The sequence below is a fragment of the Malus domestica genome, chromosome 11 (genome assembly GCF_042453785.1).
Source record: "Malus domestica chromosome 11, GDT2T_hap1".
Taxonomy (NCBI): Eukaryota; Viridiplantae; Streptophyta; class Magnoliopsida; order Rosales; family Rosaceae; genus Malus; species Malus domestica.
Genome location: NC_091671.1, coordinates 3696530 through 3721136, shown reverse-complemented (window position 1 = coordinate 3721136; position 24607 = coordinate 3696530). Strand labels below are relative to the sequence as shown.

The 24607-nt window shown below is 36.3% G+C and overlaps 1 protein-coding gene, 3 long non-coding RNA genes, 1 other non-coding gene and 1 pseudogene across 18 annotated transcripts; 3 read left to right on the top strand and 3 right to left on the bottom strand.

Moving 5' to 3' along the window:
- Positions 1-196: 196 nt before the first annotated feature.
- LOC114819885 (small nucleolar RNA Z103) lies at positions 197-299 on the top strand. Its single transcript, XR_003767183.1, has one exon. It is a non-coding gene; the product is annotated as a small nucleolar RNA Z103 (small nucleolar RNA).
- A 317-nt stretch (positions 300-616) lies between these two features.
- Positions 617-6666, top strand: LOC114825255 (uncharacterized). Its single transcript, XR_011572986.1, has 5 exons — positions 617-780; positions 879-958; positions 5856-5941; positions 6140-6238; positions 6578-6666. It is a non-coding gene; the product is annotated as an uncharacterized lncRNA (long non-coding RNA).
- Positions 3729-4237, bottom strand: LOC103425209 (uncharacterized). The gene is made up of 2 exons (XR_527882.4): positions 4037-4237; positions 3729-3920 (listed from the first exon to the last, which is right to left on the bottom strand). It is a non-coding gene; the product is annotated as an uncharacterized lncRNA (long non-coding RNA).
- Positions 6667-8087: 1421 nt separating the features above from the next.
- Positions 8088-12549, bottom strand: LOC114819445 (uncharacterized WD repeat-containing protein C2A9.03-like; annotated as a pseudogene).
- Positions 12550-12676: 127 nt separating this feature from the next.
- On the bottom strand, positions 12677-13780 carry LOC139189271 (uncharacterized). Its single transcript, XR_011572984.1, has 2 exons — positions 13327-13780; positions 12677-13053 (listed from the first exon to the last, which is right to left on the bottom strand). It is a non-coding gene; the product is annotated as an uncharacterized lncRNA (long non-coding RNA).
- Positions 13781-14722: 942 nt separating this feature from the next.
- Positions 14723-21061, top strand: LOC103425216 (actin-related protein 8-like). 14 transcript variants are annotated; one of them, XM_070807876.1, is made up of 9 exons: positions 14723-14864; positions 17634-17719; positions 17906-17964; positions 18145-18214; positions 18538-18591; positions 19345-19442; positions 19624-19705; positions 20311-20429; positions 20721-21061. In XM_070807876.1, the coding sequence occupies exons 6-9, from the start codon at positions 19410-19412 to the stop codon at positions 20847-20849; spliced, it is 363 nt and encodes a 120-aa protein (XP_070663977.1). In that variant the 5' UTR covers positions 14723-14864; positions 17634-17719; positions 17906-17964; positions 18145-18214; positions 18538-18591; positions 19345-19409; the 3' UTR covers positions 20850-21061. The 14 variants fall into 14 exon arrangements, 13 of the variants coding, with proteins under 13 accessions (XP_070663977.1, XP_070663972.1, XP_070663975.1 ...); XM_070807871.1 differs by having other exon boundaries at positions 18531-18591; XM_070807874.1 differs by having other exon boundaries at positions 17906-17980.
- The last annotated feature ends 3546 nt before the right edge of the window (positions 21062-24607 follow it).

The window sequence follows — 24607 nt, the reverse complement described above, 5'->3', positions numbered from 1 at the left end:
CTTGACCATTGATGAGTTAAGGGGGACATATGTACAAAGTATATCTTCAATCAGAACATCTTCATCTATACTTTTGTATGTCCAACTCAAACCTCTCATTAGACAACCAACCAATTAGCCATGTGTTCACAATACGTCAAAAGGAGAAAGTTTTTGTGTATAAATTGGTAGCAACCAATTCCTCTGAAGAGAAAAGATGGAAGTGATGATTATTTCTCCAAATGATGAAGGCTGAAATAACTCAGCATACTTTGTCTCTATATTACAAAGAGGCATCTAACTAGCTATATCTGATCCATCTTTTTACATGTTTCACTTCACTTTTACAGATAAAATACTAATGAATTAACTCTTGATTAACAATGTCATTGTTTAAATTATTTCAAGTGTTGCTTTTATTCAACCTGTTTGAATTTTGCCATTTACACACTCCTATAGGATTTTGGATTTGTGTGAATTTTCAAGATTTTCCTTGGCTTCAATTTTTCTTTTTCAATCTGTCTATCATGTTTCCATTGACCATTTCATCATTTTCGCCCCACAGTAAAATTACAATTATCAATATGGATCCTACCAACAATGCATTGCCATATCGTTTTCATTTTTTTCCTGTTTTGTTATTTGTAGTTTTCGTTGTGTGATTAGTATGAGGAAAATCATATAAGATTTTGGTTTTTTGTGGGTTTTCAACTTTTTTCATGGCTTTTTGACCATTTGATTCTTTTTGGCTCCAAAGAAAATTACAGTTCTCGATTTGCATTCTTCCAAGGGTGCATAACCGTATCCTTTTCTCATTTTTGTTTCTGTTTTTCTGTTGTTTCTAATTTGCTGTGTAGCATTCTATTCCATGTACAAAGTTGAGCCTTTAATAAATTTAGTTATGAATGTTTTGTAAACATGGAAGACCTTATAAAACTCAATCATGTGATGGTGGAGCACTCTTTTGCTCCCAATTGAGGTTAGTGTTCTTTATTGACTCTATAAAAGTTCAATGGTTGGATAAAGTAAACAGAAGATTTTTTTTGGGTTTGTGAATGAACAAGGAAAACAACGGAAATATAGGAACTTATATTAGACTCTCAAAAATTTTCTTTAAAACATAGGTCAATTTTCTGTTTACTAACATCATAATACCTCTTCCTCTATTTGAATTTAATCCCTTTGTTCTCATTTTCTATACAAATGGTTCTGCACCTTTCATTCAAACTTGATCATTCTATAAATATCTATATTATTTTATCCTTTTGAAACATATTTTCTCATACATTTTCTAATCCCGCAGCAACGCGCGGGCACTATTTCTAGTGAATAACTAATTATTGACTAAAAGACTTCTTATGCTATAATCTCTCACTAAAATTTTCTCCTTTTTATTTTCATTTATTTTCCAAACGAAAAACAAAAATGTCTCTCAATTTTATTTCAATAAATAATAAAGAAACCTTAGTACATCATTCAAATTCTCAGCAATAAGGACAATCCCCAGGTTGGAAAAATATAATATAGTCGACTTTGTTCCCTAAAGGCTTTTTTTACATCTTTTAATCTACCTAATTAAGACATGACAAAAATTTTCCAGGCTTATTCAATATAATTGAATAGTAAAAACTTTTCCATGCTTTTTTCAGTATAATCGAATAGACATGAATACGTTCTATTTGATTATCTTTAATAGGCATGACATAACTTTTACAATTAAATGGAGGTTTGTTATGTACATTATTAGCTGGAAACATGAATCTTTGCACAAACAAGTTATTATAGAAATAGATAATTGCACGAACTGCTTTCATAGAATATTCTCAGTAAGTGAAATGCACATATGAAACAATTACAGTCGAAGACTCACAGATTTCAAAGAGATTGCTTCATACCAAAGGAAAATTGAGATAAATAGCGTTACTATTGACAATTCATTCTTTAATAAATATTCAATTGAAGAAGAAACAACAAAAGCAAAGAGAAAACGTAGAATCGACAAAAGCAAAGAGAAAAAGTTGATGGGAAGCAATGCAAAAAAATACAATCATCGTTGTTTAGGGCTGCACAAGTCTTTACCGTTTCCTACTATATACAGGTCACCACCATTTCTTAAGTCTAGGGTTTTGATTTTTTAGTTTATTTGCATTTTAAATTTGAGGGTATTTGCGTCTACTTAAATGAGATTTTGTATATATTTGAAAGTTTTTATAAAAACTGACATTTTTAAAATTAAAGGTTAATTTTTTGCTATATTTGATCAATACCCAAAAGTAAGTGTAGATATATTGTTTGTTAAAAATAAATAAATAAATAAATAACAGTTAAAACATGGGCAAAAATATCAATTCAGAATCATTTTAAATATTTTTATTTAAAATTAAACACAAATAGTACTTGATAAAAATTAATTGTACTATGTACGATAAATAGACACGATTCACGAATCTCTATGATCCTCATCAAAAAGATCCTGAGAGGATCTGGTTGAACAAAACATCTGATTATGTTATTGTAGGCAACGGTATTTTGGGGATCTAGTGTTTTCTCGGAAACTCATTATAGTATGCTCAATTTCGAGCATTTCCCACTTCTCATTTTTAAATTTTTCTTAATTCTTTTCTTTTTTTTCAATTTTATCTACTCAGCTAAAACATCTCACTTTTGGGATTCAATTAAATGTATAATAATTTCAAGGGAAATTTTATTTAAACCTATACAACTTCTTTTTACACCCAACTTAAAATTTTGAATGTTAATTGTCTATTTTATCCTATTGCATAATTACTATTAAGTACAAAATAAAATTAATAATAAAACTCAAATTTATCAATAAACCCAAACAATATAATTAAACCGTACATTAACTTAGCTTAGACTTACAGTTTGAGGCCAATGGGGTTTTTTAGGGCTGGGTTCGGTTCTAATCGGTTCGGTTTTTTGCCAAAACCGAAACCAAACCGAAATTTCGGTTCGGTTCGGTTCGGCCCAAATTTTTTTCGGTTCGGTTTTTTCGGTTCGGTTTCGGTTTTTTTTTTTTTTTTTTTTTCCTCCAACAAATGCAAAACAACCCCAACATAAGATAGACCCATCAAGAATGCAAATAGAAGTGCATAAACATAAGATAGACCCATCAAGATGTGCTTAACAGGTAATTTAATGTCAATGGGAAGTCCATCATCCCTTTGGTTATAAAGTTTACCATCAGAAGGAGGTGCAAATACTACAGAAGAAGAAATGGTAATGTCAATCATCTTGCCACTACTACAAATCCTCACCAATGCAATCTAAAATATATTTCAAATTTCAACCAAATAATCTAAAATTTCAACCAATTAATCTGATAAGAAATGAAATGGTAATGTCAATCATCTTGCCACTGTTGATAGATTACTAAATTTTGGTAGTGGCAACCATAAAAGCAATGAATTCCTCTGCAATTAAAGCAAGTGCAAGGGGTGATCATATGTCAAATCCTCATGTGTTTCCTCAAGCCTTCCCATCCGCTTAAACTACTTTAGTCTGCATCATAACTACAGCCTAAAGAACATAGCAAGAACACGGTACATCACTTTCAAAACAAACACTACACATAGAATGTGGATAACCACTTACTGCCAGTTTCAAGTTCAATAATAGATAGATTGTTAAGCAAAAATCTCTTCGGAACCAAGGAATGCTAAGCAAGCAACTCGAGATGACCAAGAAAAGAACAAGAGAAACAACAAACAACCACACAAAAGAGAACATAAATCAAACTTTAATTCATTAATAACAAATATTCTTAAGTCTGACAACCAATTCAAGTTCAACAGCAGATCAGCTAAAACAAAAATATCTTCTTAAAAGTTGATGAGAACTCAGAAACCACTACTACTAGTACTTATCTTGGGCCAAATCATCGACTCCTGGAATGTTTGAATATCAGCCACTTAACGGTACTGCAAACAAAAAGTTCGAAAAATGAAACCCAATTACATTGTGGAAACGGTGTAATCTCAGCTCAGTAAACGGAATCAGAACACGATCAGTAGCTAAGGGTTCTCGAAGCCTTTACCTTGATGAAGCCGATTTCCTTGGCATTGCTGCAGAAGCACTGCCTGCAGCACATGAGGCCGTACTTCTTGATCAAACCATGAGGGTTTCCACACACGCAACTTGCAGGTCGCTGTGAAGGAAAAAGACGAAGCGGAAGAGCGGCGGAGTTGGGAAGGAAGGAGAGAGGGTCCAGAGTACAGAGGAGAGGGATAAGGGAAAAGGGTCGCGCCGTCGTGGGTTAGGGTTACACTGGAGGAGAAGAGGCAGGGAACGAGAGAGACAGAGCGAGAGAGAGATGAGGCTCGGCTGCGCTGGGTTAGGGTTACACTGGAGGAGAAGAGGCAGGGAACGAGAGAGAGAGGAAGGGAATGAAACATCAATCTGAAAAGGTATGGCTGCTAGTGGCTAGGGTTAAAGGGTTTTGTTAAGTTCTCCAAAAAAAATTAAAAAACATCTCAGACATCCTAGAGGTTCGAACCCGTGTGTTGGGGCTTGAAAAAGTTCACCGAAACCAACTTAGCAACAAGGTATGTTTTGTTATGATTGTATGACTAAACTATTTATAATATTTAAAAAAATAATTAAATATATATATATATATATATATCGGTTCGGTTCGGTTTCCGAACCTCAACAACCGAAACCGAACCGGTCAGATTCGGTTCGGTTCGGTTTGACAGTTTCAGTTCGGTGTTTTTTCGGTTCGGTTTTTTTCGGCCTCGGTTCGGTTTGGTTTTCGGTTTTTTGAACCCACCCCTAGGGTTTTTCAAGCAAAAATAGTATCTCTTCCATATGCTCTTGATTCTTCCACATGTTTTTGTCGACTTTATGGGGAGGTTCACTATCCAATTCACTGACTAACAATCTCTCCTCGCTTAAAAATTAAACCCATTCGATTCATTCACTATGCAAGATATTGAATTTTTTAGATTGCAAGCAAAAAATTGGAAAAAGTTGATCACTTTAGCAAAAATATGTAAAATCTTCAAAAGGGTTTTGAAATTACGATGACCTTGAGCCGCCGGAGAGTGGCGGAGCAAGTCGGCGGTGAAGGATCGAATCTCGGCTGAGAGGCGAGCGATGTCGTTTGAGAGGGGGGAATTGGTATGTGTCGTAGTAGGAAGCGAGAAAAGCCCTGGTTATTGGTACTATACCCTCCGTGGAAGCCATTTTTACTTGGGAGCAAGACCAGTCCAACGCCATCTCCCTTTACCTATCTTTCTCTCTCCATCTTTCTCTCTCTAACTTTTCTGTGTTCGTCGGCAACAGGAAGAGGGGAAGAGGAAGAAGGAAGTTACAGTGGAATAACGGATTCACGGATTCAATCTTACATCTGTTGAAGAATCAATGAGCTTATTTGGTGATAGCTATTCAGTAGTCAAGTGGCACAGCCGGCAACTTTTGAGTTAAAAATTTAATGGGAGTAAAAATAAATCCACATATTGAATTGGGTTTATGAGGGTATATTAGGTATTAAATTTGAGTTTAAAGAGATATTAATAGTTTAGTTAAAAATCAAATAAATTAAAAGAGTAAATTGGGTATATAAATATGTTAGATGAGTTTAAATAAAATTTCCCTAACTTCAATTCAAATTAGTGCTCAGTTCAAACATAAAGCATGTCAAGCGGTAAAATATAAAAACTTGTGATTATTGAAATTGAGTGTTAGTATCTTGGAGAAAACGTTACGCCATTGTTTTGGTGAGAAAACCATGGACTTGCCTAGTGAATGTGTTCTTTGATGCTGAAATAATGTAAATGTTGTTTGGTGCTTGTTCATTCAATTGTGGTTGGAGTTTAATGGCCGAGCTTATTCAAATATTATTTTTGTTGAAGAACATTCTCGGGTGAGAGTCCCCAGTTGTCCTACATGGGTATCTATGGTCAACGAGTTCAAGTTCTTGGTTCTGTTATCATTGACGGTGAGCGTCTCCGACCTCCTTACGCATTAACAATATTTATGTTTCGGAAGGCTAACAATAGCGATTCAATGTTTTAGCATCACTATTATCCATAATAATATGAGTGGAGTTATGATTTTGCTTTGTTAGCCAACATTGGAGTTTATCTAGCTCCGACATAAACTATTCCCTCATTTTATCTTTACATTTCTTGGGAAGGGGGCTCTGGCTATTGCAAGTTTGGCTGGAGCAAATACGCATGTCCATCAGGCCGGTCAGCAACCTTTTTGGTGAAGTGGTCTGACTTGCAAGAATTTGGTAATGTTGAGTCGCCGATGTACTGTAGACTCCACCATTTTAGTTTTCATTAATACGATGTATTAGTCAAGCAACTTCATAGTTGAAGAAGCTTTTAGCTGTTTTTTTTTTATGCAATCCTCTTTCTCTCAGTTAATTAGATAGATTTCTTTATTCAATCTGCATGTTCAATAACTTAAATACAAGTGAGCACATTTAAGATACTTTCGCTAAAATTTCAATTTAAAACAATACACGAAATTGCACTACCTTCATTATCATGTGACATGCTGGTTTACATTGATGCCTTTGAATCTTTGATAGCAGGTATAGCTGATATGTGATTGTGTTTCTTCTTAGGATGCAGGCGAAGCCATCTTCGCAGCCCGTGGTCTTGTCTATACCAATCTGCCATTATGATGGTGAGCTGCTACCCTAGAGTCTAGAGTTATAAATTAGATTGGTTGCATTGCATTGCATCAATTCTCTCTGTCATGTTATCCTTCACAAGGTATTGTCCCCATCCACCTTTTGTGCTAATTTTTTTTCCTTATTTTTAGGCTTAAATGTTAAAATGGTCCTTGTGTTTTAGTCATTGAGTCAATTTAGTCCCTATGTTTTCAATTTGGCCAATTTGGTCCTTGTGTTTATCTCCGTTAGCCAATTAAGGACATTTTATCCAATTTTTGAAAAAAATATATTATAAATTATTATAAACTTATTTATAAAATTATTTATTTGATTTAAAATATTTAAAAATTAAAAAAAATATATTCTCCTCCCAACTCTCTGACCTCCTCCCTAACATTACCCCCTCTCCCTTCTATGTCACAACCTTAATCATTTTTCAGATTGGAAGTTTATCTCTTATATGTGTTATTTCTCATTGACTTTCATTTTTCTGTAAAGAGAAAGGGTAATTATATCTCATATAATTTTTCTTATGAATTTTTTAAAAGAGATTGAATGAAATGTCCTTAATTGGCTAACATGGACAAACATGATGACTAAATTAGCCAAATAAAAACACGGAGACTAAATTGGTCATATGGCTATAACACATAGACTATTTTGACATTTAAGCCTTGTATTAAATAAGCACCGAATTATTAAATCAGACCCATTTATTTTAATGTTAGGGAGGAGGTTGGAGAGTTGGGAGGAGAATTTTTTTTTATTTTTAATTTTAGTTCATTTTTAAATATTTTAAATCAAATAAATAATTTTATAAATAAGTTTATAATAATTTATAAATTTTATTTTCGAAAATTGGATAAAATGTCCTTAATTGGCTAACGGAGATAAACACAAGGACCAAATTGGCCAAATTGAAAACACAGGAACTAAATTGACCCAATGACTAAAACACAAGGACCAAATTGGCTAAATTGAAAACACATGGACTAAATTGACTTAATGATTAAAACACAAGGACGATTTTAACATTTAAGCCTTATTTTTATGCAAGATACTGAATCTGCTAAAACATCGCGACGGCAACTCAAAGAATCCATAGACGCCATATACAAAGTACTTTTTGACATGGATGTCCCTGCTGTCTCTGCCATAGACGCCATATAAAACGGAATCAACTACTCATGCTGTTGTGTCATAACTTATAACTATGAATGGATAATCAGATAAAGCATGCAAATGAAATTCATTATATTCCGTGCTTGGAGCAACTTGTTTGCTGGAATATGTTTAATTAACACGTGCATTAGGCAATAAAAATTAGAAACTAAAATAAACTTCAGGAACCTGATTAAAATATACGGCAGAGAAGAAAAGAATCGGGAAAACCAACTATGTCATGCATGCGCTCAACTACACAACATATGTCGCTGAGTTACCATGCATGGAAATTCAATATCATGAATCGTGTAACACTTGGTATTTGGGACTATGCAAAAATCGCACTTGTATGCATACAAACTTTGCCACATCCAACAAAAATGACCTTATATAAAATTACAAAACTTGCCACATCCGACAACATAACCAGGGTAACCAAATTACTTCTTAACACCAGGGTAAGAGTAGTTCCGGCTTCGGCCATACTCAAGAAGACTACCGTATGTACGATCCCACACTCCAATAAAAAGCGACTCTGTGTCCGGACTGAATGATATGCCAGATATCTCACCAAAGAAATCAATCTCCTGTTCCTTTTCATACCCACTTTTCACATCATAGACATGCACAAAATCCGCTGGCTCTGCCATCATCATATACTGACCATCGGAAGTATACCGGATTGACCGAATAGCTCCAAGGTTCCCCTTCAAAACAGCAACTGACTTGGAAAGGTTTCGAACATCCCAAATCCGGCAGGTTTTGTCCTGGTTCCCAGTAGCAAAGGTCATACCATCAGGATGCCATGCTGATGCGAAGGAGAAATCCAAGTGCCCACTTAAAGACATCACCGTCTGCAAAAGAAACTCATACAAATCAGCACACCGTCCTTTCCTAGCTCAGGAAGTCTGTCAAAGTCTGAGATACATACCTTTCCAGTTTGAGAGTTTACCAACATCCCTTCCGGATTGTCTCCAACAATCACAAGAAGTTTACCATCAGGACTCAGAGAAGTATGCTGCCAACAAAGCATAGAGGTGCCTCGAAGTTAAGTAAAACTGACTAAAAGAAGCATTAAGTGATCACAAGTAAAATGTGACCCAATGAAAATCAGCATTGGATGACATGAGGTAGACTCACATTCACAGGCCAAGGATAACGGAAATGCTTAGTAAGCTGAAATTTCTCCACGTCAAAGTCTCTGACTCCACAGTCATTATTAGAGGCTGTAAAGTGAACTGCCCCGCTGCGAAATTCAAGGGGATTATATCAGTTGGGTTCATGATTGGAATTTGGAAATGAGAAGTCCCGATCTCATGAAGGAAAAAAAAGTACCTAGGACTATCATAAATCTCAACAGCATTTGTTATTGCATTAGTTGTCCTTGAACAAAAGCTGACTCCAGGCCGATCAAGATGCTGCAGAGCAGTCAAAGATAAGATAAATCTGTCAGCATTGAGCTTTTCTCTTTATTAGTTCTTCAAAGGGAAAAAAATGAATCTAAAAGGGATCTTGTGGACACAGCCGAATGACAGAATCCATATACAGAATGTAGTCAAGTGTATCAAAGGTCTTGTCAATCATATAATGGACACTGATAGCAGAAGTTTGAAGGTTAAGTCATCCAGAAGATCCATCTGGAATGGAGTAGCACCCATAGAGCTAAAACAAAGAATAAATAACATGTGTGTTCCGGTACCACCCCTACGGTCCAGGTGAACCATGTACAAGGTCACAACTGATAAGTGCAAACCAAGCCATGTTGACACCATAAGCACAAGAGGTATGCAACTGTGCAATAAATACTCATTCATTTATTTGCTTACTTAGTTAATTCAATTATTTGTAACTCACCTTGCAAATAAGTTCACCCTGGAATCCTCCAGCAACTAGCAACTTATCTTTTACAGCAAGAGTACTAACTTGAGTCCTCGTAAATCCCTCCAAGAGACTTCCAGAATGTTTCTACATGGAAGAATGGAAAGATCAGTTCCCAAAAATGACTTGGTTATTGAACAAAAGTTATCTAAAAACACTTACCTCCGATGGTGCCACATGTCCAGAAACATTGAGAACCTCAGACTTTGTGCAACTTAATGAAGACCAATGAATGACAGAAAAATGTGACATCAGGTAGACATCATGCTTGGAAGTAGCCCAGACCAGGTTACGCAACTGCATTACCAAGCAAAGATAAACCATATGAGTCTGTCAATTGTAAGGGGCACTGCAAGCAAAAGCTCACCCCAGGTAACAAGTCAAGCCAGTAAATATAAGTCTTATCAGTTCTATGATATGCGATTGAGAAAATTTCATCCAAAGATTTACAAACAACAACAACAAAGCCTTATCCCACTAAGTGTGGTGTATGCAGAAAATAGCCAAGAAGTAATAAGGCAAGCTTGCACCCAGCACACCTGAAAATGAAGAATGGTTGATTTCACTGATCTAGTACTTCGTCTGAACTCATAATATACAGATCCTTTCTTTGTATCTTTGCAATCCTGTATACCAAAGAGGAAAAAGTCAACATCAAGTTACTCTTCCCAGTTCAAATTGACACTTCAGCATCGATCAAGTATACAACAACAACAAAGCCTTTTCCCACTAAGTGGGGTTGGCTGTATGAATCCTAGAATGTCATTGCACTCGGTTCTGTGCCACGTCTAGCATCGATCAAGTATATAACAAATAAAAAAAAAAGTGGAAAACAGTGGTTATTTACCTTCCCTGATCCTTCTCCAGAATTAGGAATACTCTCATAATTCTTGTATTGTTCAAACCTAGTATGTCGCTATTTCTCTCTAGTAATGCTAAGTCTATCCCAAGGAATGCCTTGGATGTCTTTTCCTTTTCCTGCTTGAGCAGCAGTTGTATCAGCTACTTTACTATTCTGCACAAGATCCACATATTAGTCCCAGCTATACAAAACTAACCACAGTTAACATGAAAAGTGAAATGCTCCTACCAACTTTGAATAATTTGAATGCATAAAAGACATATCGTAAAATTGTGTTATACATAAATAGTTTCTTAAAGCAGTGAATATTTGACAAATCTAGTAAGACATGCAAGTATATCACAAACCGAGTAGTCATATTCATCAACATCAGAATCTGAGCCGCCCATTTCTCTACCGCGAAATTCATCATCCATATCATCGTCTACATCTTCCATTTCGTATTCATCCTCCACATAACCAGCGTAATGGGACATATTCTTCCCAACAATGCCACAACTAGCACCAACAAAAGTTCAAGCCAGTTACTTAAGAATTAGCATACAAATCAACACTATAGATCAACATATATTGCAAACACCAAGATGTGAACAGGTTGACCTTCTAACTTGATGAATAAATAATTACATAACAAAGAAAAAAAAAAGGAATCAACTACTCATGTTGTTGTATCATTACTTATAACTATGAATGAATAATCAGATAAAACATGCAAATGAAATTCATGATATTCCATGCTTGGAGCAACTTGTTTCAGGAATATGTTTAATCAACGCGTGCATTAGCCAATAAAAATTTTGAAACTAAAATAAACTCCAAAAACCTGATTAAAATATAAGGCTGAGAAGAAAAGAATCAGAAAAACCATAACAACCATATCGATGTTCACACAATAAGAATCACAACAAGAAGGGAGAATGAAAACAACTATGTCATGCATGCGCTCGACTACACAACATATGTTACTGAGTTACCATGTATGGAAATTCAATATCATGAATCGTGTAACACTTAGTATCTCAGACTATGCAAAAATGGCACTTGTAGACATACAAATTTGCCACATCCAACAAAAATGATCTCCTTATATAAAATTACAAAACTTACCAGGGTGACCAAATTACTTCTTAACACCTAAAAATTAAAACATTAATTTTGGCGGCATCATTGATAACATACCCTTATTAAAATAAAATAAAAACAAAAGGTGAAATTCTGAAAGTAAATTGGAACAATATTTACCCTTAGACCATCTCCAACTCTGGGCTAAAAGCCAAATTACCCCCCCCCAAACACTCTCCAACCCATACTAAAATTTTAGGCTAAATGCCAAATGCTATCTCTGGGCCAAATACCCCCAAGCTTTCCCCCCGGGCTAAATGTGAAATGTTTATCGGAATTTAAATATTTTTAGATTAAAATGTTTATAAAATTAATTTACAATAATCTACATATTTAAAAAAAAAAATTGATTTAAGAAAAAAATTTAGGCTAATTTCATTCTTTAATAATTCCGGGCTAAAATTTTAGGGTAGAAGGGTTGAAGCAGAAAAGATGTTTCTGGGTTAAAAGCTAAATTTTTCGGGCTAAAAAATTTGGCTTTTAACCCAAGGGTTGGAGATGGTCTTACCCCCAATCAAATATAAAAATAAAAATAAAAGTAAATTGGGGGAAAACAACTACAGAATAATCAAAAGAGAGAAGACACCAATCAGAAAAACCCTAAAATTCACAATTGGGAATCGAAATTCACACAAAAAGGAACAATATTTAAACAGAAAAAAAGAAACTTTCACCTTTCGTTGTTCGGATCTGGAAATCCCAAATTGAGAAACCGAAAGAGAGTAACGTTGAAGAGAACCTTACGAAAAGGACGGGCTTTCTTTGTTGTGTGCGTATTCGTATTTCTACCGTATTTGTATCGTATTTGATGTATTTTTATGCGCTTAATCGGCTGCATTTTTTAACAACCGTCTGTTTTCTATTCTGTACCAGGGATTTTTGTTTCTTTTGATAGAAAGGTATATTTACAATTTTTATAGAGGATTCGGTTCGAAACTATTATAATAATATAGAAGAAGTCGTGTTTATAACTGTAGATGCATTTACATTAGGTGGTTGTAAAATTATTATCGAATTCGATATTCATGAAATTCAAGTCTAAAATCTCGCATTTATAAATGAAGAAGAACATCACTAAAATGTAGTACTAAGTAGCTTAGAAAAGAAAAAAAAACATTTAGATGGTCAAGCATTTTACCATTCCGTACTACCCAAATTTCCTTCTTATTGATCAAAAGAATGATGTTATTCACACATTCATTGTTAATTTCCGTACTAGACATTGGTTCCAGTTCAGTAAAGTGCTTGAACGCAAGGTTCCCTCTCGTCAGGTCACCATGTGTCCGTACCCAATTAGGCTTTTCTGGCATTGACATGATGAGCTCTTCCGCCTCTTCCAGCCACCCGGCACTCCGCGTTCTCCTTTCTATAAAACTCTTTTCAAATTAAACCCACTTCTCTACAAATATCAAATAACCAAGCATCATTAATTGCTAGAAGAGAAATTCAAAAAGGAACAACCAAGAACTAAAAACCCAATAAACCCAAAAAGTTCACAGACATAATCAACCAATCAGATACCAAAGAACCCCAGTGGTACAAATAATAAAACATGAAATTCAAAACTTTAAACACCTGATGATGCGAAACATAGAAACAAACTTGCAGACGTATACATACATACTTACATATATATATATATAGTATATTATTGTAACGCATAGATTCTGACCTGGTAGTGAAGAACCTGCAGAGAAGATGACCTTGTGTTCGTCTGGAAATTGGAGTCGATTATTGGGTGCTCTGCCTCCAGAGCTTTCAATAGCACATTAGGAACCAAAAAAAACAACAATTTCACAGATAAATTCAACTAAATTTCTCTGAGGCATTCAAGTAGCAGACCCAAATTTTCCAATTTTGCTTCGGGTTTCTTCCATTTCCCACCATCTTTATATCTTGATTCTGACCCAAGTGATGGAATTTGTTAATTTTGAAGAGACGGAGGATGGTCCCCCCACAACGAAAGCTATGAAAATATCTTGCAGTGGGTTGCTCCCCTTGAATACTTGAAGGTGAGGTCTCGAGGGATAAGACCGTGGCGAAGGCCGACGTATTGCGATTCGGAAAAACTTGCGGAGGAGCGGCCTGGAGGCGGCGTTGTTGCAGGGTAAGAGCGTCATGAGGGTCGTCTAAGAGCAGATAGACCCCGCTGGCTAAATCGGTCATTTTACTGAAAAAAGGTAAGTGCAGATTTATTTTTTGTTAAAAATAACTAAATAAATAACAGTTAAAACGGGGGCAAAAATGTCAATCCGGTTTTCTAATATGATCACGCTTTGATCAAAACCTCCGATCATGTTATTGTAGGCAAACGCATCAGGATAAAATAAGGGTATTTATGGATCCAGTGTTTTTCTTAATTCTTTTCTTTTTTCAATTTTATCTACTCAGCTGAAAATTCTCACTTTGGGATTCAATTTGTTACGAATTAAATATAAATAATTTCAATTCAAATTAGTGCTAAGGGATTAAGAGTTTACTTGGAAATTTCGTTTCGTTTTTGTATTTTTTCTGATGGGAAAGTTCAAGATTTGGTGGCAGCTCAGTTCAAACATAAAAGAATGTCAAGCAGTCAAACATAAAGAAAGTGAAATCTCGTCCTCGGAATTTCATTATTCATTATGTATCTCGTAATTTAAGTTCATATTTCACGTTTACGTCCTTTTTATTATTTAATTTTAATTTCGTAAATTTTGGGAATTAAATCGATTTGAATTTTCGTAATCAATCTTTATCTTTCGTTGAATTTTCGAAGTTTTAACTTGTATTTTTAAATAGATCTTGAACCCACCAACGCCTAGGCGAAAGTCGTTTGCGAGTCCGAGTTATAACGGTATAATTACGGACGTTTGAAGTTGTGAACTATAGATCGGGGGAATTACATGTGGGTTAAAAGTAAAGTGAGTTTAAAAATGGGAGATTTCTGAAAAAAAAAGAGGGGAAGAAGGGGAGGATCTGATTTTAACCTGTTTTGGGGGTGAATTGGACTCCTTAACCCACAAACTTGACCCACTTGTATCTCCTTCATCCGATCTCCGTTTTGGGTAATCTTGGTGTCCATGGAAAGCTCTTGGCGAGCTCTACATCTCTGTATTGTTAGATTTCCTATATTTTTATCCATTTTTCCAGTTCGAGGCAGCAAAGTTTCGTGGGTTTCCGACGATTTTATCATTTTTCCGGTGATTCCAAAAATCATTTCCTTCGAGTGAGGTATGAAACTTCATCTAATCTTCATAATCTTCAAGTTGGTATGATTTTTTTGTGCTTTCGTATTCGTTTTAGAGTTGGGTGTTTAGAACCCTAGAAACCCGGTTTTCTCCGGTAAATTTGGACAGCTTCCGGTTAGAATTGGTCATCGGCATAGTTGTGAAAAGTGTTTCCCTTGTTGAGTTCTAGCTACCACGTAAATTTGAGCTCATTTAGTTAATGTTGAAAATTTAGGTTTTCAAAACCCTCCACCTTGACAACCATCGTGTGTGGCGGTGCGTGGGACCATCCACAAGTGTTGTCTAAGTACCAAATACCTTCTAGTGACCCTATGAACCTATGTTTTGCTCGGTTTCCCGAAATTCAATTGTTTGGTGTGGTGCTCAAATTGGACCACCAGTTGTTTGTGTGATTGATGACAATCCGAACGTTAGATCGTTGCACAATTTTGTGAGCACCATAGTTATCAATTGTTGGACCTTAGGAACTTACTAGTGAAAATCTAGTGGTTGGATCTTACGGAGCAAGTGATGTAAGATCATGGACCATACATTTGATCGACTGTTTGATTCTCATTAAATGTTGTTGTGGGAGACTTATAAGAGTTTTGGGTATGTGAATTTATCGAGAGAAATCTAAATGTGGACTTGTGCTTTGTTTTTGGTGGTGATAGAGCTTGGTGCGTTGAATTCCATGCTAGAGTGCATTAGTGTGGACCTCAAGTAATTGACTTTAATATATGTGATATTAGTGATTACCCTGTTTTCGTAATTGTTATCCTATATGGATATGACTTGGTTTTATAAATATGTTTTCTATTGAATTGTTATTTTTAATGCTTAGCCATTGATTTAAGTTTATGAAATGAGATTTGACATGTATATATTGAAATATGGTTTGATTGGTTTGCTTGGCATGTTGTGATGAAATGCGTAGACCGTTAACCCGTGGTGATGGGGATTTGTTGCTTCGATATGGTTTCATCTCCCGCTTCGTTGATTCGTTCTAAATTTAGTATTTGTGCCTTATTTCCCTTGGTTGAGCTTTTTTAAATTAAGTAACTTGTGCTTGTCTCATTTCTTTGAGCCGTTGTATATATGGTTGTTGGCCTTCCGTGATTCCGTTGAGTGATAGTCCAGAATCGTATCCACTCAAATTTCCGTTGAGATATGGTCTGGAATCCTTCCTACTCCGCGATTCCGTTGAGTGATGGTCCGGAATCGTATCCACTCGGATTTCCGTTGAGAGATAGTCCAGAATCCCTCTTACTCTGCAATTCCGTTGAGTGATGGTCCGGAATCGTATCCACTCGGATTTCCATTGAGAGATGATCTGGAATCCCTCATACTCCGCGATTCCGTTGAGTGATGGTTCGGAATCGTATCCACTCGAATTCCGTTGAGAGATGGTCCGGAATCCCTTCTACTCCGTGATTCCGTTAAGTGATGGTCCAGGACCGTATCCACCTCGGGTTTCATTGAGTTTGGATTGAGATAGCTTCAAAGATGTAGGCTTCGGTCGAACTGCGCCCCTCTAGCCCTAGTTTTTAATGTACATATGAATGATGAATATTGAGAATCTTGTGCTTTGAATTAGAAAAGTCGTTGGATATCTAGGTGACTCCTTCGAAGTTGTCAGTGACTTAATTATGATTTCATAAAGCATGATTCTATACTTAATGTTTATAGATTGTGATCGATGACACAAATTTTACATGCGAGAAACCGATTGATAATTTTGGTTCAGTTAAGTGATCTGGAACCCAATGTGGTTGGATTTCGTTGAGTGGTCCGTAATCGTATCCTGATTTGGATTCCGTTAAGTGGTCCAGAATCCTTAGTCTTGCTCATTTCCATAAGTTAGACTTGTACCCTGGATTCGAGTGAATGAGAATTACCCACAATAGATCTTGTAAATATAAATTAGAATTATCAAGTTATTACTTGAAATCCAAGCAGGGAATTATATAGAAGTCCTTTATTAATTTTGTGCATTGAGGTGTGATCTAATTGATTGATTAACATAATTAAATGTTAATATCGTGCCTCCTAGATATCATGGAATGGGTTACTTGAGATGATTTTGGAAGGATGTTGAATATGATTGTTATTAATATGATTAGATAAGTGATCATTGCGACTAGAGGATACTATTGTGCTTTATTGATTCTTTGACATATTACATGATATGAATATTGATTTATGTTGAAATATAATGATTTTTATGATGGATGAAATAGAAACCTTGATTGTCATGCGGGTTGTTATGTAGTTTGAATCGATTGATTCAAGAATGTTATGCATTTTGGCTTGAAAAGACTGTGTTATATGTCGAGTTATAGCGAAGTTGAACTACGAATGGCTTGATCCCTATTGAGGGTACGTAGGCAGTCTAACGAATAAGTTAAATGCAGCCATAAAGTATACAAAAATTACTACGCAATTTGCACCTTGAGTGGTGCTTTATTCATATCCCGGAGATGGGTATGTTAGATATACGAGTATTTGGTGACGTCGCGTGTTGATCCGGGACGTATGTCGGGATCGGGGCGTGACAATGAATGTCAGAATTGTGAATGGGGTTTTAATTGGTTGTAGTTTTTCGTTGTTATAATTGAAATTGAGTGTTTGTATCTTGGAGAAAACGTTACGCTATTGTTTTGGTAATGTGTTCTTTGATGTTGAAATAATGTATATGCTGCTTGGTGCTTGTTCATTGAATTGTGGTTGGAGTTTTATGGCCGAGCTTATTCGAATATTGTATTTGTTGAAGAACATTCTCGGGTGAGAGTCCCCAGTTGTCCCGCATGGGTATTTATGGTCAACGAGTTCAAGTTCGTGGTTCTGTTATCATTGACGGTGAGTGTCTCTAGCCTCCTTATGCGGTAACAATATTTATGTTTAAGAAGGCTAACAATAGTTCTTCAATGTTTTAGTATCACCATTATCATCCGTAATAATATGAGTACAGTTATGATTTTTTTTTTTGTTAGAAAACCTTTCAGTTTATGTAGCTCCGACATAAACCGTTCCCTCATTTCTTAGGAAGGGGGCTCTGGCTATTGCAAGTTTAGCTGCAGCAAATACGCATGTCCATCAGGCCGGTCAGTAACCTTTTTGGTGAGATGTTTATTTCAGCTCACAGTAAAGAAGTTCTTTTGCATATAACTTCCATTCCACATGATTGTTAGATTGTTTCAATCTATCTGTCGCTTTGATTCCATACTTCGGGGTTTTCTTGCCATGTCTATCAATACAACGCTTTGAAGTGATCTGACTTGCAGGAATTTGGTATGTTGAGTCGCCGATGTACTCGAGACTCCACCATTTTTTTTGTGTGCCTATTTATAGCAGGTGTGCCCTTCTACATTTTAGTTTTCATTACTACGATGTATTAGTCAAGCGACTTCATAGTTGAAGAAGCTTTTAGCTGTTCTTTTTTATCCAATCCTCTTTCTTTCAGTTAATTAGATAGATTTCTTTATTCAATCTGCATGTTCAATGACTTAAATACAAGTGAGCACAGTTAAGATCCCTTCGCTAAAATTTCAGTTTAAAAGTATAGACGAAACTGCACTACCTTCATTATCATGTGACATGCTGGTTTACATCGATGCCTTTGAATCTTTGATAGCAGGTATAGCTGATATGTGATTGTGTTTCTTCTTAGGATGCAGGTGAAACCATCTTCGCAGCCCGTGGTCTTGTATGTACCAATCTGCCTTTATATGGTGAGCTGCTTGTTGTGCTAGGATAGCACCAAACCTTTTAGAACCAACTCTTGATAACCCACAAGAAATATATCAAATGAAAATGCAAGAACAAAATATAAAAGACACCAAGATTTTAACGAGGTTCCTCCACAGTCAGTGTAACTGGAGTACGTTCTCGGAGCAGTAGAAGCTCACCCAATAATCCACTATCAACCAAATGGGAGTTTACAAAATATTGGCAATCTCACAACCCAAAAGCCCAATACACCCAATAGCTCACACACACCAAAGATACAAATAGAGAAAGAAATATAATGAATAATAACAACTACTTTGGTGGATGATTACTAACCAATTGAAGAGGAGCACTTTCTTCTTCCCTTCAAAGAGGAGATACAACACCCTTTTATTTTCTGATGCTCTCTATCTCCCTCTCTTCAAAACCGAAATGGGCTGCTTCTCTTTCTCACAAACACTCCCAAAGGCAACCAACCTCACAATTATGAAGAATCAAAGTCACGGGTGGTAAAAGAGAAAAGCAACCCTTTTTTTCTTCCCCAAAACAAGGAAGTGGTTGTCCACCTTTTTTCTTTATAATTTTTTATAGCCAAAAGTTGGCCACTTGGCCACATACTCCAACACTGCTACCCTAGAGTTATAGCTTAGATTGGTTGCATTGCATTGCATCAATTCTCTTTGTCATGTTATCCTTCACAAGGTATTATCCTCATCCACCTTTTGTGCTAATTTTTTTCCATATTTTTATGCTAGATACTGAATCTGCTAAAGCATCGCGACGGCAGCTCAAAGAAGCCATATAAAAAGTACTCTTTGACATGAATGTCCCTGCTGTCTGTGCCATTAATCAGGTAAACTGTTCCCCTACCCCTCCATATAATATATATGTTGCCTATAAACCATAGGGATGAAGGGACCTAATGCGTTGCAAATATGCAAAGTTGTCATGTCATCTGGAACTGCATCTCTCAGTGTATAAATGGGTTAATTGAGTCTCGGTCCAGTATTCATCGTCTGCTTTTGAAACTGTAGGCAACTTTAGCTTTGTATGCAGCAAGAAGAACCTCAGGGATTGTTGTAAACATTGGTTTCCAGGTCACTTCTATTGTTCCAAGTAAGCCATTTTACATTTCGTCTACCTAGTGATTTTATTGACTACTGAAAGGATCTCTGGTCATACAGCAGTTGATGCTTTCGTAGGGAATGTGCACTCTTTCACAATTGTGTGTAATTTTTTTTCTTCACTATTACTCAAATGTCGAGTTACATCTCATTTTTGTTGGCATTCTGGCATTGTGTGACTTGTAGTTGTATGCACGTTTTGTTACCTTTTTCTTTAGATATTATCTAGAAAAATTCTTCCGCTGTACTTTTCAGTTCCAGTAAATATTTATATCCTTATTTCTGGTGATGCTTTATTTTCTTCATTTTTGGTTGCTTGGACCGTTGAATTTTTTTACTTAAGTGTTACTATTGTGTTTACAGTTTTAAATGGTAAAGTTATGCGCAAGGTGGGTGTGGAGGTTATGGGATTGGGAGCACTAAAGCTTACAGGGTTCCTTAGGGAGCTATTGCAGCAGAACAATATCAATTTTACTAATCTTCTGCGCCTACAAAGTTTATCTTTCTCTGTCAATATATATATATATACAACAACAACAAAGCCTTTTCCCACTAAGTGGGGTCGGCTAATATATATATATATATATTTTTTTTCAGGAAGGTTAGGGAGGGAATTACACGGACTTCTCCCTCCATCTGTGTCTAATGGAATAACGGTCGTTCCCCCTCCATATGGTGCAGATACAGCATGGTTTGGGGCCAAGATCATCAGCAATGTAAGCTCTGCCACTATCTGTATCGAAGTGCTATGACTTGCGACTCGAACATACAACATTTCATATATTGACATTGGAAAACATCTTTAAAAAAACACTTATTTGCAGAACATATTGATTTCTTGGACTATATATAACCCTTCCTTTGCAACTTTCATATTGCAAGTCATCCATACACTTCTAGAACAAAATATCAGATATCGGGCTTTCTCCAAGTGACTTGTGGATTAAGTTTTACTGCAGAGTTTCACATTTTGTTTGCTATAATTTGCCTGGTAATTAATAATGCAGCTGAGCACCTTCCCCGGCCCTTGGTGCGTGACAAAGAAGCAGTTCCGGCAGAAGTCCAAAATCAAGCTTATGTGGGGAAAAACAATCTGGTTTATATTCGAGCACTGCCGTAGCCTGTATGTGACATGATGTTGGATCAAACAGCACTGCCGCAGCCCGTCTGTGATTCGAGCAGAGAGCTTCTTTTCAAGAACACGTTGAAATTGGAATTATTTATTTGTAAATATAATCGTCATTGATTAAGAAGAATTCTACGATGTATCTATAATCTAATGATAAATTTTATAAATAAAGCAAGTTCATATTACACGTTTAAGGAAAGGAATGTTTTATCTGGACCATACGTTAAGAATCTGTTTAATTTCGTTGTATGATAACACAAATAATTTTTTGTTTCCTAACACATTCTGCAAGAGAATATTTCTCTTTAAAATATTTAACGAAGAAGATAACACTTTGTTCGTTGTGATGGTTAAAGTTGGAATCAAACTAACACGGTAGGCCGAAAAATTCAAGTCCAATAGAGTGATTTCAACTGTTGAGTTTTTAACATGCGAGTTGCACGAGTTTGGCAATTTTGCTGCTTCGGGAGCTTCAAAGCCACAACCATGTTGTTGAGAGAAATAGAGAGTGAAATTGAACAAGAAGAAGGGAAGGGAGTCGGTGGACTCTTTATCGGTTTTTGTTCTGGATCTGGGTTTAGCTTTTAGGTGGGATGGTGAAAGTGATGGCCCAAGGGAGAGGGTGCGAAGTTGTGAAAGGAGAAGGGTGATGGCGAAGGTGCGAAGGAGAAGAAGATGAATGGATCAACTGCGAGAGAAGACGAAACTAGGAGTCCACTCGAGGGCTCTCGCTAAGAACGGCTAGAGAGGCGTTCAGTCTGGGTAAGTCCCCTTTAGTCTCATTAACTCTTATCCATGTAAATAACAAACACTAGACTGAACTATCATTTAGTCTAGTCCAGTCCAAGAAATGCTAGTGAAGGCAAACAAACATACCCTAATGTGGTGTTTGTTTCCCTTCACTAGCCCTCGTTGGACTGGACTAGATTAATAGTTAGTCCAGTCCCATGTTTGTTACTTCACAGGACTAACTTTAGTGGGAGTAAGCTGGACTCGCCTCGACTAAGGACCGTGCTAGACGGTCTTAGCAAGAGACGTCGCGAACCATGGGATTAGCTAATCCCTTCGATCGCTCTCTGCTTGCATCCTCTACTCTCTTCTCTGCTCGCGTTCTCTCCCTCTCCTCATCCCCAACCCTAAATCGTGAACAAAGACCTCGATTCGAATTTCAATCGGAGAACTCATGAGCTCCGTCGTCCGATTCACCTCCGCTCAGACCAAGCTTATCGGTCGCGCCCTCCGATTGGGCTCCTTCCTCCTTGACCTCTTCCACCAACCATGCCCAGATGCAAAAACCCAGATGCAACACCTAACCATGCCAGATGCAAAAACCCAGATGCAACACCTAATCCCAATAACAACGTCATGTGCACAATTTCAGCAGAGGCCTCTGTACAACTGGCAATCTGATGAAGCATTTGAAAATTATGACTAATCATCTGCAGAATCAGACGAAGTCTCTGCAAATGGAAAAAAAAAAAAAACAATTCATAATTTTTCTGGGTTTGATTTGAATTCTTCATTGTAATTGATATTGGAGAAATTGGGTACAATATTTGGATTATGGGTTGAAGTACATATTCACAATTTCCTAAATTGTTGATAGGAAATGAAATGAAAAGAAGAAAAGTTATGGGCAGTGTGAAGTAGACAGGGATGAAAAGAAAAGAAGGGTAGCGAGACGGGAGAGAGAGTGAGCCAAATAAAAAAGCATAGAATAAAATATTATTAAATATTTATTAAATAATATAAAATATTAATAAATATGGATTAAATAATATAACATTAGAATTTATTATTAGTCTGTTCCTTAGTCCTGACACTGCACCAAACGTTTCACTAAGTTAGTCCAGCTTAGTCTAGTCTAAGCCAGTCCAGCTTAGTCCCTATAGCTAGTTCAGTCCGAGACAATCCGGTGCAACAAACGCACCCTAAAGGTATTGTCTTTTTACTCCTTATCCAAATTTGCATGTCATTAATATAAATTATGAGTAAACTGTCGATTTGCCCCCTAAACTTTCACCTAACTTTCGATTTCCGCCCTAAACTTTTCGATTGGAAAATTAAGGACTCAAACTAATTGTTTTAGCCAATTTGCCCCTTATCGTTAGTTTTTCAAACATTTCATCCATATTTCTGTTAAGTAAGACCACGTGCACAACATGTGAGGGTAGTTAAGTCATTTCACTCTTAAAAATGATTAAAAAACTGAAAATAAATTTTTAAAAAAAAAAATTCCCTCTATTTTTTTCCTCTAATTCCTATCATCAATTTTATTTTTCACTCATTCATATACATGAGAAATGACATAAGTGAAGGAATTATTTTGTAAAACATGTTCATTTGAGCAACATCATATAGCATGCAATTAACAATTAAAGGCGGAATCATGCTTGTATGCACTCAAAAACAAAACATGACCATGAAATTCAAAGCCTAGTAGATTGGTGAACCATTAATCAACTCAAAAACAAAGTGAGTTGAAATTAATACCTTTGTAGATTCCTCTTTGCATAAGCAAAGGCTAATCACCCAAATAGATAGGGGCCTTCATTCCTTGCTTCTTAGATCCATGGATTTGGATGGAAGAATAGGTTCTCCAAGTTCCCAAAATTGAGAACCTCTAATTCTCGACACCAAGGTTCGATTGTAGAAGAAATGAGTGACCTTGGAGTAGTAGGATTGCTAGATGTATCCTCCAAGGTGTTGGCCTCTTTAGAGAGAAAATGGAGAGACAATTCTCACCAATTTTCCCCAAAAATAAACCCTTTTACCCTTAATGAATATTTGGCTATAAAGTCATTTATATAGTCACTTCTTTAAGTGACCTAAATAACCAAAACCCTAATTCATACACTATGGCCGGCCATATTGGGATTTTTGGGCTTTTGGGCTTTAATGAATCTTTATTCTTAAATTGTCATACAACTTAAGTTAATGGGCTTGACGTTTGAAGCCCATTGGGCCTTAAGGTCCAAAACTATCCTGAAGGTCTTTAACGAACTTATTCGTTTGATTAATTAACATATTAATTAATCCTTGCCATAAATAAATGATTAAACCATTTAATCATTCTTACTCATTTCCGTTTAATCTTCAATCTCCACCTTTTTCGGTGTGCGATCCATTAGGTTCATTTTAGCGAGGTAGTGGGCGATTAAAACCATTTTACATCGATTGTGAATTGAAACAATTTTCAATTCTCCCTTTAGTGATTACACACGTTTAGGGCTTCCACAAACCATGAGTGACACCTAGCAGCATATCATGGTTACCCAAGCTAATCAGAAGAGGTTAGAGAACCTATTCAGTTCGGGATTACAAATGCAATACGGTCTTTCTCTAATCTAATACTCTTGACCATATTGTTTGGTTTGATAGTTTATTTTCTCATGTCTACTATCCAATGTGTGTCTTGTGCTTATATGATTACCTTGAATGTGATTCGGAACGCATTCCCAAATCTCATTCATACTCTGATCAGAGATTTAAATCATATCATAGAGTATTCTCCCTCAAACGGTTTGAAGGTTAGAGATCCCTTGTTGCGCATTCACTTGTCTCCATAGCTAAGTCACTTGACCCCAACGATGTCGTGGACACCCTCCTGATGGAGTGACTTTGACATAATCAAAGATCAAGGTCTTAACCACAAGACAACTATGATGCCTCAGGTCAAAGGACTACTTTGCATTATCCCAACCATGAGTTCTCATGTGACATGGAATATGAGAACCCTTCGTTGATCGCGTTCAGTGAACTCAT